The sequence below is a fragment of the Salvia hispanica genome, chromosome 4 (assembly GCF_029641045.1).
Source record: "Salvia hispanica isolate PSC_SH4W2 chromosome 4, Shi_PSC_v1, whole genome shotgun sequence".
Classification (NCBI taxonomy): Eukaryota; Viridiplantae; Streptophyta; class Magnoliopsida; order Lamiales; family Lamiaceae; genus Salvia; species Salvia hispanica.
Genome location: NC_142695.1, coordinates 41,573,889 through 41,594,411, shown reverse-complemented (window position 1 = coordinate 41,594,411; position 20,523 = coordinate 41,573,889). Strand labels below are relative to the sequence as shown.

Genomic DNA, 20,523 nt, shown 5'->3' with positions numbered 1-20,523 from the left:
TCTGAACCCAATTACAATTTAAAACTAGATTCAAAATTTTTGGATTTTAGGTTCAGACTGGATTGGAATTTTAAAATCTGAGTGAACTGCAAAAATAGTTCCTGTACTATGCGTTTATCTCGTAATTGAATCCTGGACTTTAAAAATATCCCCAGACAACTCTGGACTAAGCGTTTATTTCAAAATTGGTCATTTTTCACTGTTTCGTGATGAAAATACCCTTTTAGGGGTTTTGGGAGGTTTTGGCAATTTAGTCTTTTTACACTTTAAATTTGATATTATTTCAGTGATGTACTAAATCTGATATTATTTCAAAATTATCATTCTTTTCCTTCACTTTGTTTCTTTATTTCAATATTAAATTTAATTTTATAATATTAAATTTTAAATTTCAATTTTTAAATATCAATAAATTTTTATTAATTATTAAAATTACTATTAGGGTTTAGGGTACGACGACGCCTTAGTTTTAATCAATATTTAATAGTTTTAATCATAAATAGATCATATAACACGATTTATTCTGAGATAAATATGCATCTAATGTAAGACTAATATAATTTACATTTATTAATTTGAAAACAATCAAAATAAACTAGAAAATGTCAACAAAAATTTTCCTATATCAAATTTTTAGTCAACTTCATAATTTTTAATCACAAACAATTATAACAGCCGAACTAAGGCTAAATAGAATAGCTTTTATTTTTCCATCATGATTAATATGTACTTCTTCAATTCAGCTGAATATTATATTAAATAACAAAAATTAATAGTTTCAATATTTATAGTGTCCATGAATTAATAGTTTTAATTAAAAAACTTTATTGATATTTAAAAATTAAAATTTAAAATTTAATTTTATAAAATTAAATCTATTATTGAAATAAAGAAATAAAGTGAAGGATGACAAAAGGAAAGAAGAATGATAATTTTGAAATAATATCAGATTTAGTACGTCACTGAAATAATATCACATTTAAAGTGTAAAAAGACCAAACCCCCCCCCCCCCCCAAAACACCCTAAAAGGGTATTTTCGTCACGAAACAGTGAAAAATGACCAATTTTGAAATAAACCCTTAGTCCAGGGTTATCTGAGAATATTTTTAAAGTCCAGAGTTCAATTGCGAGATAAACGCATAGTCCAGGGACTATTTTTGTAGTTCACTGTTAAAAAATTTTGGATGTTTGGTTTAGATCAGAATCGGACATCTTAAAATTTGAAGAGTTTTGTTGGTATTGATTTAAGAATTTTGGATTTTGGTATTGAACTTTCATATATTTTATTTTTGGAATTGGATATTTTAATTTTATGAGTATACTTTTATGCAATTTTAAATTTTTTAGATCAGATCAAATTTTATAATTCAGATTTTAGATTATCGGACAATTTGGAACAAATCAGATTCACTTTTTATAAAATTTTGAATTTTTAATCGGATTGGGGGAAAATCTAAATGCTAACCACTAGTTTAGGTAATTCATTTATTGATCCGAATTTTATAACGTAGCTAATTCATTTAGATTTGGGGAGCGTTTGACCCGGTCTAACGGTAGGGCCGTGTCCAATGTTTGGTTTCAAATTTCGGCATGAGGCATAGGCTGGGACCCACGTGGAAATCACTGAACTGAATAGCATCAATTTAATTTCAATTTCCAATTAAAATATGCGTGGATGGAACAATCTAGAAACCCTAGGCTACACTATAAAAATCCCGCTTTTCCATTTTCTCTCCTCAATTCTCACTCCACAATTATTATTCCAGTAAAACCCTAGCTCCTTCGTGCTCAACTCGCCTCCCGTCTTTTCCAGAGAACTTGCAGAGATGTCGGAAACCGAGACGTTTGCCTTCCAGGCTGAGATTAATCAGCTTCTCAGTTTGATTATCAATACCTTCTACAGCAACAAGGAGATCTTCCTTCGTGAGCTCATCAGTAACTCCTCAGATGTAAGTTGCCGCATCTCTCTCATATGGTTATCGTTTATTTAGATCTCGATACAATCGCATAGATTTGTTTGGATGTATTGTTGTTAATATGTACACAGTTTGTTCTGATTTTCACCTCTTGTCATCTATCACGTTTAAATGCAATCATTGCTGCCTGTTAAGCCAATTTCAATATGTCATGACGTGATTTGTTGTATATGAAATTGACATGATGATTTCTGTTCCAGTGTGATGTTTTATGGCTATGTATACTCGTTAGATCTTAGTTAATTCATGTCGCATTAAGAGGTTAGGTCTAGAACACTACTGTGTTAACTATAGCTTTTTCATTTATTGTTAGTCTAAGCATGAAATTCTAGTGGTAGTATTTATTTATTTAATACAGGAAAATTGAATTTATTATTGTGCTTTTTATCTAGAGTTCTGGATTAAAATTCTAGATTAAGAATGTTATCGATATGCTTTGGTTATTTACTGGTGTTTGATGATATACAGGCCCTGGACAAGATCCGATTTGAAAGTTTGACTGACAAGAGCAAGCTCGATGGCCAGCCCGAATTTTTCATTCACATCATTCCTGATAAGACCAATAACTCTCTGACTATTGTTGACAGTGGTATTGGTATGACCAAGGCTGGTGAGTACTGTAGAATTTTAATTTGTTGGTTTATTCTCGTGTTTCATTGTGCATTACTTACCATGTTGATTTTTAATCAGATTTGGTCAACAATCTTGGTACAATTGCAAGATCTGGAACCAAGGAGTTCATGGAAGCCCTTGCTGCTGGTGCTGATGTGAGCATGATTGGGCAATTCGGTGTTGGTTTCTACTCAGCTTACTTGGTTGCTGAGAAGGTTATTGTGACAACCAAACACAATGACGATGAGCAGTATGTCTGGGAGTCCCAAGCTGGTGGCTCTTTCACTGTCACCAGAGATACTACTGGTGAGCCCCTTGGCAGGGGTACTAAGATGACCCTCTTTTTGAAAGAGGACCAGCTTGAGTATCTTGAAGAGAGAAGGTTGAAGGACTTAATCAAGAAGCACTCTGAGTTCATCAGTTACCCAATCTCCCTTTGGGTTGAGAAGACTACTGAGAAGGAAATTTCTGATGATGAGGACGAGGAGGAGAAGAAGGACGAGGAAGGAAATGTTGAGGAAGTAGATGAGGAGAAGGAGAAAGCTGAGAAGAAAAAGAAGAAGATCAAGGAGGTTTCTCATGAGTGGGACCTGGTTAACAAGCAGAAGCCTATCTGGATGAGGAAGCCTGAGGAAATTACCAAGGAGGAGTACTCTGCTTTCTACAAGAGCCTGACAAATGATTGGGAGGAGCACTTGGCTGTCAAGCACTTTTCTGTTGAGGGACAGCTTGAATTCAAGGCTGTCCTCTTTGTTCCTAAGAGGGCACCATTTGACCTCTTCGACAACAAGAAGAAGCCCAACAACATCAAGCTCTATGTCCGTCGTGTTTTCATCATGGACAACTGTGAGGACTTGATCCCAGAGTATCTGTCCTTTGTCAAGGGTATTGTGGATTCTGAGGATTTGCCTCTCAACATCTCTCGTGAGATGTTGCAGCAGAACAAGATCCTCAAGGTTATCCGCAAGAATCTGGTGAAGAAGTGTATTGAGCTTTTCTTTGAGATTGCTGAGAACAAGGAGGACTACAACAAGTTCTACGAGGCTTTCTCAAAGAACTTGAAGCTTGGTATCCATGAGGATTCTCAAAACAAGGGAAAGATTGCTGAGTTGCTGAGGTACCACTCGACCAAGAGTGGTGATGAAATGACCAGCTTGAAGGACTATGTGACCAGGATGAAGGATGGGCAGAGTGATATCTTTTACATCACTGGTGAGAGCAAAAAAGCTGTGGAGAACTCCCCCTTCCTTGAGAGGTTGAAGAAGAAGGGTTATGAAGTGTTGTACATGGTGGATGCCATTGATGAGTATGCTGTTGGTCAGTTGAAGGAGTTTGAGGGTAAGAAGCTGGTTTCTGCTACAAAGGAAGGCCTAAAGCTTGAGGAGAGTGAGGATGAGAAGGCAAAGAAGGAAGAGTTGGTTAAGAAGTTTGAGGGTCTGTGCAAGGTGATCAAGGATGTACTTGGAGACAAGGTTGAGAAGGTTATTGTCTCTGACCGTGTTGTTGACTCCCCATGCTGTTTGGTTACTGGAGAATACGGATGGACTGCCAACATGGAGAGGATCATGAAGGCACAAGCTTTGAGGGACTCGAGCATGGCTGGATACATGTCTAGCAAGAAGACAATGGAGATCAACCCCGAGAACCCCATCATGGAGGAGTTGAGGAAGAGGGCTGATGCTGACAAGAATGACAAGTCTGTCAAGGACTTGGTTATGCTTCTCTTTGAGACTGCCTTGCTCACCTCTGGTTTCAGCCTTGACGAGCCCAACACCTTCGGCAACAGGATCCACAGAATGTTGAAGCTTGGATTGAGTATTGACGACGATGCCACTGAAGCTGATGTTGATATGCCATCATTGGAGGAAGCTGATGCTGAAGCTGATGGCAGCAAGATGGAGGAAGTCGACTAAACCTGAAGCCTAGGCGATATCTTTCCAAGTTCCCTTGTCTTTACTTTTTGCTATAATGGATTAATATTTTGCGGTTTTAATTTTTTTTAATTTCCTTTTCTACTCTAGAACTGCTTTTTTTGAACTGGTTGATCGTCTATTATATTTTGCATTGAGGAGATATGTGATATGGTCGGCTTTTAGTTCTTTTCATACGTCGCTTTATGTTTCTTTCGATATTTTTTTCTAAGAGATGAAATTGCCTTGAGTAGATCAACGGTAAAAACCAAATACAGGGTGCACTCTCTTAATTTGTCTTTTAATTTACTGTGTTGGTTTTGTTCATGACTTATTAGGTTTACTTCAAATTTGCTGTGCTGGTTTTGTTCATGACTAAGCCGCGTTATTCAGTTTTCTAAGTTTTTTCTAGAAATATTTTAATTTGTATTGCCTACAAATTAGTCAATGTGTTTGGTGTTGTAGAATCTTTTTTTTTTTTTCTATTTTCAATGTAAACTTTGTTTTTCTATTTTTCTTTTATGTTAGTTTTCTGTTTTTATAGTAGTAGAGTATTTTGTAGTCATTTTAGCTCTTATGTTAGATTTTTTTTGCTTTTATATGTTATATAGTATTCTATTTTTATTTAATTACTATTCATACAAATTTATTATTAAATAACTTATTTCAAATGTTTTTTATTACTTGCTATATAATTATATAATAATAAAAAAATTGGGTCATATTATAATGCTTATAGCACCTTAATTCAAAATCAAGACCAAATCTACACCCTTAGATTTTAAAAATGAGTGGATGAGATTAAATCTTACGAATCTCAATAAATAGTAAACAAAATATCAACAAAATGGTAATATCGTCATTATGTTATCATATGATAATTTTCGTGAATGTTTTTTTATATCAACGTAGGGGGTGTTCGGTTGGCAAGACTAAATCTCATGATTAAATATGTATCATGTTTGGTTCATAAGATTGACCCCGTCAACTTAATTCTAGATGAATAGTCTCATGATAATTAGTCATAGCCTCCCCCCTCCAACTAAAATAATCACACACCTTAGTCCTAGATGGATAGTCTCATGATTATTAGTCATGACGACCGAACGCCACCATAGTGTATTACAAATATCAACAATATGACATAAGAATATCAACACTAGTACAAGAAAATATCAATACATATTTATTGAGATTTTTACATGGTTTTATTGAGATTTTTTTATGTATTTGTTGATAAAAATCCGGTTATCAACATTTACGAAAACTAAAATAAAAAAAATATCAAATTTCATCATCCGAACGTCGTCAGAACATATGCAATTGAGATCTCGTTGGAATCCTTATAAAATTATCTTTAATTTGATATATTTTTTGCGAAAAAATAATTTAAATCGAGAGAGTTACGTAAATTTAAAGTTTTAAGATGATTTTAATGAGAGGGAATTGACATTAATGCCCTCTAATTTTATTTATTAATTTTCTTAATTAAAAATATAATCCATATAGCATTATTTTAACCACTAAATCTTTTAATCTAATGATTAAGATTTAGTCTTTGTTTGAGATTGCTAATTAGTTAGCAATTGATCATTCCCCTAGTTTGGGATTGCTAATTAGTTAGTAAATGATCACTCCCCTAAAAAAAATATTATAAATACGTGTCTCTATTTCAAAATAAAATTTTAGATTAATATTTTTATAGTGAATTTATCGTGGAGTAGTTCTATGATTAGCGCCACTGATTGCTAATACCTGTGAATTTTGTGTAATTTTTCCACGAGGTCTTCACTCATGACAAAATATTACGTATTTATAAATCTACGAACTAAGTGAAATAAGTACACAAAGAAAGACAAACGGATAGCTTGGATTTATGGTTCAGTTATCGTTATCGTTAGTAAAAGTATAATATTAAACCTTGTTCTAATCTCAGAAATTACTAACATTATGACTTGATTATAATAAATAACATCAAATCTATAGAATTATAGTACTAAAAAATCAATTACTTAAATAGAAGCTGTAAAAAATTGGTTAATTTTCTCACACGAAATAACTTGAAATTAACAATAAAAATTTATATCGATTAATTTTACTAAATAAGTAATTTGAAATTAAAATAGAATACGATAACTTCAAAATGACGGTTTTACCTTTCAAACCCATAAATAGGTGAAATGTTGAATTCAAACGCTTTAAAATTTTGGACAGTAATTCATTCATTGAACCAACTAAAAATACATCCAACCAGTTACTGCTCTTATTCATCTCCAAAACAAAAACATCACAACTCAATCCAATCCACAAAGTCTTCCTGAAAACAGACAAGATATGAAGTAACAAGCCAAAACTAAACATGAACAGCAGGGTTTTCTTCCAACTTCAGGTATCCTCAACTCTTGAATGAAAAACAAAGCTTGGGAATGTGGTGGTAATATCCCTGTTCAAGAAGAAACCAATAATGAGGATATTCAACTTTCTAGGTGAAATCAACAAAATTACAACGTCAAATAAAATCTTATACAAATAGTATACAACAGATCTGGTTCACAATTTTCTCAAGAACAAGCGGAATTCAGATTCTAAGATGAAAAGGATCCCCTTTCTTGAACATAATTTTGCAAATGAAGATACTGGTTTTGCTTCTTTAATAAAGAGAGCGAAAAACAATACCTTTTCTTTAGCGTGAATTACTATTTAATTCTCTACACAACTATGGTAAAGAACCCTAAACATAACAACAGTTGCATTAATTCATCCAATTATCACACCCACTGCTGTAATGGTTTGATCATATCAAGTAGGCCAGTAACCGCATACAAAGAATCACTGAAGTGGGTACATACTTGAGATACTGAAGCGTCATATTTTTCAAAAGAGATGGATGCCGCAAGACTAAACTTCTCCACTCCTCTTTATCAATTTTACCATCATGCTTTGTATCAGCTTCCTCAAATGTCTGCCAAAGAAAATGGGAGATATGTCATATAACGATAGTACTTCCTTTTATCTATAAGAATCTTCAGGTGACATTTGTTAAGTAGTCATATAGAATCGTAATACTAAGTACAACAAGCTAACCCTGAGATTACAAGTTTTTAGTAAAGACAACTATCATGCATTCAAAATCATTGCCACAAGTAATTTCAGTCACAAATATCTCGATATACTTGCAAATAATAGAACACGAATAAAAGAATTAAAAAAAAATAAGATCTACTATATTATAAGAATAGATTTCACATTACCTTGTCAATAATGCTCTCAATAACTTCATCTGACAAGTTCATACCAGATTCAGCAAGAGTGGCAACCACCATTTGTTTTACCTACAAATTGGTAGGGAAAAATATCAACCATACTAGACATTCAACATTTAAAGAAATTGGGAGTACGTGGAGGCGTTTTTGGGTTTGAGTGATAAGGCATGAATGATAAAATAATCCAACTAAATCAGATGATTAGTTTGCATGATTAGACTCGTGATAGATTACAGGCTTGCATTAGTCACTCATTTGGATGATTACTTTATCACCCCCAACATTAGATTGATTGTTTAATCATCAACCAATCTATAATATAAAGTCCGAAATTTCCTTCAAAAAATGATTAAGTACATGTCCTCAATTTATGCATTTTTGCATGATTATAAAACAAATCCTAAATTATTCTAATTTTGGCCGTTTAGTCATAGTCATTCAATTTATACTGCACCAAAATCAATCAATCCAAACATAAAACTAACTAATCCATATAAACCAATCATACTCTATCCTATCATTCTTATCTAGTACATCCATCAAACCACCCATATACATATCAAATAAGACAGCCTTACTCATCACAACAATGTATAACATGAAATATGGGTAATCAGGCAACCTAGAAAAGTTCATAACACATAGCATCTGCTCTTCTAACATTTATGGTATTAAGCAAAAGCAATTAAAAACCATCCCGGGGCCTTTGAAGGAGATTATTCCACTTCTAGAGTAATAAAGAGATCAATAGAATCAAAAGAAAGAAAGTTCTCTTGAGGAGGCCACACCCGTCAGATTTTGGCAGTAGCACTGATGATATTGTTAAGAATTTCCAATGTGCTCATAAGGCAAAGTTCCAGATACTTCAACAGGTAGCTTCTAACAGGGAACCATATATTGAGGCAAAATTAAGTTATCGTGATAGAAAAAATAAGTGTATGGGTTGGAAAAGATGTGTGTATTATAATATGCACATTATAGTGACATTACTGCAAACAATCACACGTATAACTATAAGCAAATGGGGAACAGCTGATGCTTCCATACGCTGTACAAAGATAAAAGCAGTTCAAATGTTTACAAAACAAATCTAATTACAAGTGGAATTCAAGTAGAACAAAGTTTATTTCTCAGAAACAGAATAAATATCAGATTGTAACTATTACCTCTTGCCTCTCAATAAAACCTTGTTGTTTGAGATCATACAATTGAAAAGAAACTGCAGTCAAGAAGATAGAGATGTTATAATGCTACATAAAGCAAGAAAGGTGCTTGAAATCCGAAAACAATTCTCAGGTAAGGAACCAAATAGTACAATCTTCATACATTCAATCTTGTCATCAATAGGAGCATTAGGATGGAATACGGATAGCGCACGAGCAAACTCCTCAAAGCCAAGAATTCCATTATGTTTAGTGTCAAACAAGTCAAAAACCTGCTTATAAAGTTAGATGAAATGACAAGAAATTAGAAATTCTGTCCGAGCTTGAGAAAAGGATAAACAGGCCATAATGCCTTATACTAGAAAACTTGCTAGAAAGTATGTAGGTTCGAAATTGGAGTACCCGATCTGCAAACAAACTCTCCTTTTTGTTCGTCTTGAACAATGCGAGTTGAAATTCTTCCTGCAAACGATATTGAAGGAATTATGGATGGTGATCTGCAAAAGGATACATCTATGATACAGATCATCTTTAGACTTGTAAATCAAACCTTGTTGATCAGCCCGTCATCAATCACAGCACTGCTGATCTTCTTGAAAAGCTCATAAAGTGCTTCAATTTCACTTACACTAACTGCATAAAAGGAACAATCATGAAGTGGAGATATTTTTTCATCCTCATGACAGAACAAAACTATAGCCATTAGCTTGGAGCCAAAATGACAATCTAATTAGATCAAGGAAAAATCATACAGAGTAATTATTATATCCTTCGTTTGAAAAATTTATTCGCATAATTAAAGTGACAAGATAAGTTATACAACTAATAGAATGTAGCCATGAACAATTTTACAAGACAAATAACAAGGCGCCAAAACTTTCCAACTGTGGCTATAAATATAGTTCCGAAACAAAGTTCATGATAAGTTATAATAGAATCAAATTCTTGTTTAAAAGTTAAAGTTAGATGGCAATGATATCCACAATGGATTAGGGGTCCAAAAGCATACACACTGTCTCTCGCGCAAGAATTTCAGGATCCTCTAGGCCCCTCGATTGCCTATCGATTTCACAACACTGAAGCACAGAAGCACACAAATGCCTGATCCCTTCTAAGCACTTCAACATGGTATTTCATGCACATTATTACGCTCCATACCTGACCAAAAAAAAAAAATTTAAGCGATTGGTTTATAAGAAACAGAGTACATCATCATAAAAGGAAAATTATGGAGAACCTTTGGCTCATTCTCCACTTGTGGTGCTTGGACAAAAATGAACTATTAAAATCTTATATTTGAAATTCGTATAACTGCCTGCATAATAACACCAGAGAACTACGTCAGAATATGAGAGTAAAAAAAATTCAATCTACACTCCTATGAGTTCAAGAGCAATTCAAAGGAAGAATACATAAAATCTCCATGTTATTTCAAGATCACAGATGGCAATTCAAAGGGAGAACACATAAATGAGCACAAAAGCTAGAACCAATTGATATAAAATCTCCCAAATCATAAAATACTAATATGCATTTCAATAATCAGATTGTAAACTCTAGCACTTGTATTTCTTTGTTAACAAGGTAATGGCTCATAACAAGCCTCTGAACTCATAAAGTCAACCTACAAATTTAGAAATTAAAACATAATCATCAAAGATTAATCTACAAATTCCAATTCCTCGATAGCTGATACACCACCTCGACCAACAATCTAAAGCTCTACAATTAAAAAAAAAATAAAAAAAATCCCCTTTTCCATCAACTACAGAAAGTCGAAACAAATTTTGGAGTCAAATCGATGGCAATCCGACCCCAGATCCAGTGAATCTTTTTCCAAATAAAGTGAACCATATGAAATCTCAGATATCGCCAACGGATCTAATAATCAGGCCTCCGAGAAAAATCCGAATTATATTGTGCAATTGAACAACAGAAATAAGAGCATACCGTGGAGGAGAAGAGAGGTGAAGCTGAATTGGGTGGAGAATGTAGTGCAATCGGATCCGGTGGGCAGAGCAGAAATGTTGAAAGGACCTAAAAGAGATGGGAAAAAGAATTTGATGGTTCGCAAATCGCAATATTGGATCAGAATGATTACAATTTACAAGGATGGCAGCGTGACGACGTTGACGGGTGTCGTTTCACTCAATTTTGTCCAATATTGGTATAATTCATTTACCAGTAGAGTCGTGGCCTCCATATCTACTACATTTAATCGGGTTATTAAACCAATATACTATGATTAAATTTTGTGTTCCATGCAAATTTTCATAACACAATCAATTATTTTGGGTACTACAAATTTCGCAACCTAGTCCTGACTTCAATCTTTTCCAACAAATAAAAACCGATGTAACATTCGTCTAATTTGAGTGCAATATCATTCTCTATTTTAAATAAGAGCTCTAATCGACATTGTTTGAAGAAAAAATAGTGACAAAGCCATTTTAGGGCGGGGGCATGGTAATTATAGTAGCACAACTGTTCCTTGTGCAATAGTGTGCCTTAGACCAACGTCCATTTTTTTCATTTATTTCTATCTTCTTCCGTTATTTATTATTAGGTTTGTTGTTTTTCATTTATTTATTTATAATTTTACCATAAATTTATGCACAAAAATAATTTCAAATCATTAAATAACTATCTTTGCAATCTTTAAAATATAAAAGAAAATATATCATAGGAGTATATTTTTTTGTTTCTGTATATATTCTCTGTTTGCTTACTTTTGTTGTTTCCGTAATTTGCCGTAAATTTTTATAAAAAAATAAATTTAAGATCCTTAAATAATTTTGTTGTTTTCATATTCATTCTCTACCTAGTTACTTTGTTGTTTCCCAGAGTTTATAGTAAATTTATGTAAAAAAGTTAAACTTATGATAATTAAATAGAATATGATATTTGCAATCTAAGGATAAATGTATAAATATATCATTCAACTATATCGATTCTTTTGATGTCAACACTACTTTTAATATGGTAGCCACCGTATGTATCTCTAGTCTCTAGTTACTTCTTTTCTTTTTCGCGGTAATTTAAGGCCAACAATAAATTCATGGTTTCGCCACTGATAGTCATCAATCACCTACAAAGAGTGTGCATGTGTTGCTTAGCCTAAGTGATGAGTGATTAATGTATGAGGCAAAGTGTCTCAGATTCAAATAAGCATGGCATGATCTTTAATTTTTTGTTCATTTAAAGATCGATTAAAGAAAAAGCCACCGAGAATTTGATCAAGAGACAACATAAAGAAAACGAAAAGCAACATGTTAGCTTCAGTTTTTCTTTAAAAAAAAAATCATTTTAGTTTTCTTTCATTTTGAAGAAGCTGTTAGAGTATGAATTATAGTAATCTCTTGTAAAGAATACTCTACTATCCAAATATTTCCTAAAAATAATACTCCAGTACTCCATAAACCTAAAGGAAAAAATAAACATTATTCGAATTAAAAAGCAAAAGAAATAATCGTAGGTTTCAACGAGACAGCGGAATCATCGGGATAAAAGAGATACTTGTATTATTCTAGTGAATAACAATTTGAAATCTACGAAAGTGGACATATGTTTTACTCGTAATTCATTTAGGTGGTTTTGATATTATTAATTGGGCGTCTTTGTTAGCCCTCCTCAGATGGCAGAAATAACTTCCATTTTGTTAATATATTTCCTGCTGTCAAATATTATCCTCAAGCCTCCGTCGCTCCAATTGAACAACAATATTCATCTTCTGCCAAAGGTAATCAATCAATGTGCAAAACAATTATTGGCTTAATTTCCCCTTTCTCGATGCTTAAAAATATAATCTATATTTCCTTTGGATATGTAATTTTGTATTGGGAGAGAAGCATTAATTGGCGAAATGCAAATCCATGAGAATGTCTTCAACATCAAGAAGAGACGAGGAGGAGGCGACATCAACACCCGACAGCGACCCCGCCCACAATTTCGTGACATGCATCTACACAACAAAGCTCGCCGACGCACTGCACAGCACCACGGTGACATGGGCGAAGACCGTGATCAGCCACACCCTCTACATGACGGTGGAGGACGACGACGACCGCCACTACACCTGCAAGATCGACCTCAAGACCTGGCAGTTCTGGGGCAAGAAGGGCCTCAAATCCTTCCAGGTCGCCGACACCCGCGTCGACGTCTTCTGGGACCTCCGCAACGCCTTGTTCGCCGCCAGCCCGGAGCCCGCCTCCGGGTACTACGTGGCAATGGTGTCCCAGGAGGAGGTGGTCCTCCTCCTGGGCGACCTCAAGAGCGAGGCCCTGAAGAGGGCGCGGGCGAGGATGAGGGAGGAGGCGCGGCTGGTGCACAAGAAGGAGATCGTGTTCGCGAAGAAGTGCTTCTGCACCAAGACGACGCTGGGGCAGGAGAGGAGGGAGCATAGCATCATGATCGAGTCGGCGCTGGCGGGGCCGTACGATCCGGAGATGTGGATAAGCGTGGACGGGGTGGAGTCGATTAGGGTGCCGAATCTGCACTGGAGGTTTAGGGGGAATGAGACGATTGTGGTGGGGAATGTGTTTGTGCAGATATTGTGGGATGTGCATGATTGGCTGTATAGTGCTAATCATTCTGGTGTGGGGATTTTTGTGTTCCGGAGATGTAGGGACCAGAAGGAGAGTTTTTGGGATTTTTTGCATGATCGGCCTTTGTTTTCATTGGCATTCTGCCATTTTCTTTATGCCTGGATGACTGAGTGATGATCACCACTTTTAGATAGCTACCTAACCATTTTGTTTTGGTCATGTATGCTGCGCTTTTTGGCTTGGAATTTTTAGGGATATGTATTCAGCTGAGCCTCTCAAGGATGTCATCTAACTAATTCATAATTGCAAGCGTGCTTACTCCCAGAATGCAAGTTCATTGCCAGATTGAATAGGCGCTACTTTCATTTATGTACTTTCATTTTAGTTGGGGCATCATGAATGAGGATATTTTTAAAAACGTAGATAGTGTCTGCAGTAAACTCTTTGCGGCACGGGGGTTCTCGGTATTTGACTTTTTGAAAACTTCAAATACTCTTCGAGAGCAACACTAGAAGTTCATAGCACTAAAATGTGCTCGATTCATTGATCAACGATAGGATGACCGTCTTAATGCAAACATTTTCAAGCATCACAATGTGCTCAAAATCCAAGCACCCCTATCTGCTCGGCAATTCGTGAGATGAGATTTTGGTAAGATAAGAGAGAGATGGAGAAAAAAGTTACTCACGTACCCCTATAGATAAGTTATACCCATAAGTGAACGTGCTAGTGTATTCAATAAACAAGTAAGAATATCATATCCGCAAGGACTAATGCACTAGGTCCCACTCACTCAAATTTGGACGAGGTCTCCCTATGCACTTATACAATTTAATTAAATTGAATTCGGATTCAATTAGAGTCCATTGGGATATTAATTAGTGTTTACTATCTTTATTAATATTGAGTTTTTAAGAAAAGAAAATTTAAGTGGTTACTCCATTTATGTAGATTCCTTAAATACAAATATCGGATGCAATTAAGCAATACAATGTAGAAGCTTTGATTTAGTGTATAGGAGTATATAATTATTTTCCCAGTTTTCCATATTTGAAGGTGTTACTACATTTCATTTATATTCCTTCTGAGCAGTCAAATTTTGGGAAATTTGAATTTGGAAATGAAACTGAAATCCAGCGCGTAGGTGAAAGCGCATTGAAAATGAAGATGCTCATAGCCGTGGATGATGTATCAATCAACGGACATAACAACACTTAACAAAAAGACCCGGATCGGCATCTAAATCCGAAACGCATAAATACTCCTTCACAAGATGCATTCAAACACACGAGTGAAGAGTCGATTAAAGTCCATCTGAGTGAAAATGTCAGGAAGAGGAAAGGGCGGCAAAGGGTTGGGGAAAGGCGGAGCGAAGCGGCACAGGAAGGTGTTGCGCGACAACATCCAGGGCATCACCAAGCCGGCGATCCGGCGCCTGGCCCGGCGTGGCGGCGTCAAGCGCATAAGCGGTCTCATCTACGAGGAGACCCGCGGCGTGCTTAAGATATTTTTGGAAAACGTCATCCGTGACGCCGTCACCTACACCGAGCACGCCCGCCGCAAGACCGTCACCGCCATGGACGTCGTCTATGCGCTCAAGAGGCAGGGCCGCACGCTCTACGGCTTCGGAGGCTAATAACTCTTTTGTTTCAGATCTAATTCTCAATTGGATAATAGAATTTCTAAGCTTTTCAAGGATTATGGTTCAATTCAATCTAGACGCTTATGGGCTTTTCACATTGCAGGAGCAGCTTTGTTTAGTTTTATATGCTTCTTCTCAATTCGATTTCTTCCATCTCAATTCAACTAGAAATTAAAAAATTTCGATGGAAGAGATGAATCCAACACAAACATTTTGACAATTTTCTTATCGCCATTCTGGTATTTCTCGTATAAATCTTGATTTTGGAAGATATTCGTGTGCATATTTACTCGCATCTCAGATTGAATAAAACTGAAATTCATCATTAACTTTTTCTAACAAATTACAATGGAGAGTGGGTGAACAAAAAACAAGAATCTGGATTTACACACTACACAAAATACAAACATTGCACACACATATAATCAAAATAAACACACCACACAATCAATCATAAACACACAAATTTCACAACAGATATTGAAATTCTTCCTGAAGTTAATTTTGTGGTGTTGCTGCTAAAAGCCTAAAACTATATGCGTCTGCAAACATTTCTAGTGGGATATTGAAATAAAAAATAAAAATAAAAATAAATCACGGGCTCATCAAGAAAGAAAAATGAGTCTGTGTAAGTAGAAAAAACTATGTAAACAAAGTCACAACACTAGGCACATCCTCAACCAAGAGATCCTCGCACTATCAAAAGCCTAGGTGCATTCTCAACCAAGAGTTACATATACAACATGTAAAAATATGTAGGGTGGTTCAGCAGCGGTGGAGGGAGACCGGAGACTCACACGACCGCTGCCATCCTCGAGTACTGGAGTATCGTCGAGTTCAGCTTCAGAGTGGTATAGAGGAACTTCTCGACTTGTTGCTTGTTCATGACAACTTGCTTCCCCTCTGCCATCAACGGAGCACCTTCTCCTTCATTTCGTCCTGCTGCTGCTGCTCTGGTTGGGGATCCCATGACTTATCGCCTCAGCCTTGAGTTCCTTGTGTCCAAATCCTCCACCGTGATGCAGAAGACCTGAATCTTGCAGCTCTCAAAGCTTTCATCGGTCACATTCTTCATAGCCTCTGTGGAGGATAGAGACAAACATGCACATTCCCCTTCCTTTCTTCTTCACACAATTGGCAAAATCTGAATGTTTCAGATGGCACGGCTAGTTCTCCAGCAATTTCCCCCATGGCCGGCAGAATATTAGGGGGATAGGGTACCAGTTCTTGGGGTGCAGACTATGAAGAGTGAGTTGAAAGTATGCACTCTTAAAACCATCGCCCCAGTCACCTGCTTTTCCTTTGATGCTCACATAGTAAGTACTACCTCCGTCCACGAAATTCGTCCCGGTTTGACCGGGTACGGGTTTTAAGAAATGTAATGGAAAGTAAGTTGAAAAAGTTAGTGGATTGTGGGTCCTACTTTTATATATTAGTTTTATAATAAAATGTGAGTAGGAATGAGTTAGTGGAATATGGGATCCATTACCAAAAATGGTAAAAGTAAAATGGGACAAATTTTCGTGGACGGACGGAAATGGAAAAATGGGACAAATTTTCGTGGACGGAGGTAGTAATAAATAAGTGTTGCTAAGGCTAAACAGATCAGTGTGAATGGCCAAGAACCCAAGAAATAAAAAACATGATAACTGCAACAGAAATTTTTTAAGCTAGAACATATAAATACCTATGATGTGCAAAGAGCTGAAACATAACCTATCGAAGTATAATTAGACAAAATTATGTAGTATGGCATGGATCTAACCTACACAAATGACAGCCCCAAAAATAACACATCGAATACAGATGAAGGCTGTAAACAGGTTAGCAGCATGAGGTTCATTGCCATTTCCCACTTTGAGTTAGTGAGTGAGTCCGACCGACCGAAAAGGTATAGACAATGATTATATTCAATTTAGGAGCTGGTGTTCTGGCCAGAAGTAGACAATGAGCATTCGATTAAGGTGCTGGTGTTCCGGCCAGAAGTAATGCTCTTGATTAAGGGGCTGCCATATAACATTTTAAGTTTAACCTATGCAAACAAACACCAAATGCAAATTTTTCTAATCCTTTTACACGTTATTTTAAATGGCTATCTATAGTAGGAATTACAATATCTTGATATGACTACAAGGAACCATTTGTCCTTGAACTGGATAGCAAGGGATAGACTATATGCTACCTTTGGGAACATCTTCACCATCACATGTAGAGCAACATGAAAGCAATGACATTTTGTGTTTACATACAAAAAAGACACTTTGCTCATGAAATTATGTTCCACGCCAAGGCATGAATGAGGACCGTTGTGGTTCTGGAGCATATCTATGACTATAACGCTTATTCGCTTAGTACCTTATGTTTCCTTAATAAACAAATGCAAAACTCGAATATCATGAAGCTAACATAAATACTAGTATCAATCAACAGAGACAAATGACAAAACTATTGATGATAGATAAGTGAAAAGGGATAGAAAATATGAGTATTCGATTAATTAGTGCAATAATTATAACTAGAAATGTATATCAAAATGTAGGCCTTATCATCATTGCTGAGCCTGAGCCTGAGCTTCGGATGGAGTCTTGGCGACAATAGACAAGGCATGTAGTCCACTCTGCAACTCATCTTGCAGCATGCTGTAAATCATTCTATGCCTTTTAACCAAACTCTTCCCTTCAAATCCCTCAGAAATCACCTCCACGTTGAAATGCGTCTCTCCATCACTACCGGCCACCCCCGAATGGCCCGCGTGCTGATAAGATATATCCTCAACACTCAATGCAGTTGGCAGCAATTCCTTCTGCAAAATCCCCTCAATCCTCCTACCCCTACTGCCCAATAATACAGTTGTACGCCCCAATTCCTCCTTCAAATCCTCATTCAAATCACTATCAGCATTTGCGGAATCCCCAATTCCTGAGATATCAGAACTAGGGCTTGCACCTCTCTCGGCTTCAACATACAATTGCAAGGCCTTCTTCTGCATCAATTTCAGCATATTCAAGAAGCCATTATTCCGCGAAGGAGTTAAACTCTGCTGCAACCCCAGAAGCATCGCGAAATCGGGCGGAACCCTAACAATCTCCTCCACGGGCCGACCTGAAAGGCCCTGAACGAGCAAAGCGGCCAGCCCTTTCGTCAGCATCGAATCCGAATCCGCTTCAAAGATCACATTTTTATCCTCATCCATATACGCTCTGACCCAAACCTGCGACACGCAACCTTGGACCTTGTTGTCGCTCGTTTTGTAATTCGAATTGAGGGGATTGAGATTTCTACCATAGAACAGCAGCTGTTCGTATTTGGCTTTGGGTTCTTGAACTGCCTGAAATAGTTTGACGATTTCTTGAAGCTTGGGCGGCAGCTCGTCGAGGGAGGAGGAAGCAGAAGGAGGGGAAGGGAGAGCAGGTTGCTTTGTGGAAATTCTTTGGAACGTGATGTTGTTGGAGAAGAAGAATCTGTAAGGAGGTGTAGGGGTTTTTGAGGGGTCGAAGAACGGAGAGGCGGAGCGGTGAAAGAGGGATGAAATGGGAATTTTAATGGGAATCGACATGAGTTTCCGACCGAGGACAGGAATTTGCGAGAAGAGAGCCAGGTGAGTTTTCGTTATGGATGATGAAATCGTTTTCGTTATGCAACTCATCACAAATTGTAAAATCAATAAATTTTACTCCCCATTCTAAAGAGCATCCATTTGTCCCAATGGACTTCCCACCAGTGCACTGCCACGTTATAAGGACATCTCATTGCACAATAATGGACATCCCCAAGAACTTTTCCTGCGGACTTCCTGCAATAAAAAATTCACAAATTCACAAATATGCAATTTACGTTATGAAATTAAAATTTTAACACGAATACGGAGAAAATGCAACGGTTTTATTTTTTATAAAAAGCATACATATTTAAACTAAAAAAAGTACATGGTTCACAAAAAAAAATCCATCCCAAACCAAAAAACGATTCAAAAAAAGTACATGTTATGCCTTGAATTTCTATAGTTTGCCGCTAGCCGAACGAGGGTCTCGCTGTATATATAGAGTTTTTAAAAAAAATCGTATATAGAGTTTTTTTAAAAAGTTGTATATTTAAATTAAAAAGGTACATTTTCAACGATAATAGTATATATTAAGTTTGCAACGAGTCGTATATATAGAGTTTTTTTTTATTAAAAAAATTCAAAAATCGGGACGTCCGTCGGGACACCGCAATGGCAAACGTCACGATGGACGTCCCCGAAATGCCATGGAACTCTGTGTCCGCATCGCTCATCCGTCCGCCCCTCCGTCGCCTAAAGGCGGACGTCCCGAGCGGACATCCGGCACGCCAAACGGACGTCCGTCGGGAAATCTGCCATTGTGGATGCTCTAAGAATCTAGTAGTACCAAATATTGGAGATGAGATACATAATCGTGAAATAATGGAGTAATTACTAATTACACTTTAGAATAACTTCTGATCACAGGCCGAATGACCCCTTGTATGGACTCCAAATCTCTTTACTTTAATTAATTGTCTTAGTTTGATTCAGATAAGGATTTAAGAAATGTAAAAACACATTTCATAACATAAGAATTAGAATTTAGATATAGCATAAGAAGTTAAGTGGGGTTAAATATTATTTGGGGCCAAGGGAGGATAGTTAAATGCCTAAATTAAAAATGAAAATAAAGTGTACACCAGGAAATGAAACGTCACTAATATCCTAGACGCGATTAATAACAGAAAAAAAGCTATGAGTAACTGAATTCAACAACGTGATAGCGATATTCCCTCTCTCTCACATATATACAAATACCACAAAACCACACTAAGCCCAGCCCAATACACCTCTCTCCATCGCTCAATCACTCACATCCCATGTCTCATTTCTTATATATATAGATAGCTATAAATTCGATATTCAATCAGAATCGAGAAAGATGTGCTGCGGGTCCAGAATTTGCCGTTTGTGCATGTGCGTGGTGTTGGTGGTAATCGTCATCGGTGTGCTGTTCGGATTCGGAGTATTCGAGCATGGATTTCACAAACTCAAGGACGCCATTAATGTCTGCCAGCCCTCCGCCGTCTGTGGCCGTCCTTTCTTGGCTTTTACTCCTGCTCCGCCGCCATTGTAGGTTTTTCCTTTTTGGATCAACAATATTACTAATGCGATAGTGGAGTACTACTACAAGCTGTACGTATTTGATTTCTTGGGAATTTTTCTCTTATGTTCATCTTTTGGATTGCATACGATCTAGACTTGTCATTCTCATTGCAGTTGCACACTCAATATACACACATTTTCTTTAAGATGAGATCTATTGTCTCAAATTTCTGTTTCAAATGCACTATTTACTTCAACACGCAGTTTACAACGGGAGTTACTATGTCTTTATGAAAATTACTATTAATGACACAATTTGAAAC

At 36.5% G+C, this 20,523-nt stretch overlaps 5 protein-coding genes and 1 pseudogene across 5 annotated transcripts; 4 read left to right on the top strand and 2 right to left on the bottom strand.

The window, feature by feature from the left end:
- Nucleotides 1–1,735: 1,735 nt before the first annotated feature.
- On the top strand, nucleotides 1,736–4,694 carry LOC125192190 (heat shock cognate protein 80-like). Its single transcript, XM_048089706.2, has 3 exons — nucleotides 1,736–1,950; nucleotides 2,446–2,587; nucleotides 2,668–4,694. The coding sequence occupies exons 1-3, from the start codon at nucleotides 1,828–1,830 to the stop codon at nucleotides 4,500–4,502; spliced, it is 2,100 nt and encodes a 699-aa protein (XP_047945663.1). The 5' UTR covers nucleotides 1,736–1,827; the 3' UTR covers nucleotides 4,503–4,694.
- A 2,002-nt stretch (nucleotides 4,695–6,696) lies between these two features.
- Nucleotides 6,697–11,036, bottom strand: LOC125192193 (calcineurin B-like protein 3). The gene is made up of 10 exons (XM_048089709.2): nucleotides 10,876–11,036; nucleotides 10,163–10,240; nucleotides 9,935–10,083; nucleotides 9,476–9,558; nucleotides 9,328–9,387; nucleotides 9,089–9,197; nucleotides 8,929–8,981; nucleotides 7,751–7,831; nucleotides 7,349–7,461; nucleotides 6,697–6,942 (listed from the first exon to the last, which is right to left on the bottom strand). Exons 3-10 carry the CDS (start codon nucleotides 10,050–10,052, stop codon nucleotides 6,885–6,887), a joined length of 675 nt encoding a protein of 224 aa, XP_047945666.1. The 5' UTR covers nucleotides 10,053–10,083; nucleotides 10,163–10,240; nucleotides 10,876–11,036; the 3' UTR covers nucleotides 6,697–6,884.
- Nucleotides 11,037–12,756: 1,720 nt separating this feature from the next.
- On the top strand, nucleotides 12,757–13,788 carry LOC125192192 (uncharacterized). The gene has a single exon (XM_048089708.2). The coding sequence runs from the start codon at nucleotides 12,798–12,800 to the stop codon at nucleotides 13,641–13,643; it is 846 nt and encodes a 281-aa protein (XP_047945665.1). The 5' UTR covers nucleotides 12,757–12,797; the 3' UTR covers nucleotides 13,644–13,788.
- A 975-nt stretch (nucleotides 13,789–14,763) lies between these two features.
- On the top strand, nucleotides 14,764–15,206 carry LOC125192194 (histone H4). The gene has a single exon (XM_048089711.2). The coding sequence runs from the start codon at nucleotides 14,794–14,796 to the stop codon at nucleotides 15,103–15,105; it is 312 nt and encodes a 103-aa protein (XP_047945668.1). The 5' UTR covers nucleotides 14,764–14,793; the 3' UTR covers nucleotides 15,106–15,206.
- Nucleotides 15,207–17,548: 2,342 nt separating this feature from the next.
- On the bottom strand, nucleotides 17,549–18,760 carry LOC125192420 (sufE-like protein 1, chloroplastic/mitochondrial pseudogene; annotated as a pseudogene).
- Nucleotides 18,761–19,502: 742 nt separating this feature from the next.
- Nucleotides 19,503–20,386, top strand: LOC148928674 (uncharacterized). The gene has a single exon (XM_089069826.1). The coding sequence runs from the start codon at nucleotides 20,037–20,039 to the stop codon at nucleotides 20,229–20,231; it is 195 nt and encodes a 64-aa protein (XP_088925952.1). The 5' UTR covers nucleotides 19,503–20,036; the 3' UTR covers nucleotides 20,232–20,386.
- Nucleotides 20,387–20,523: the final 137 nt, after the last annotated feature.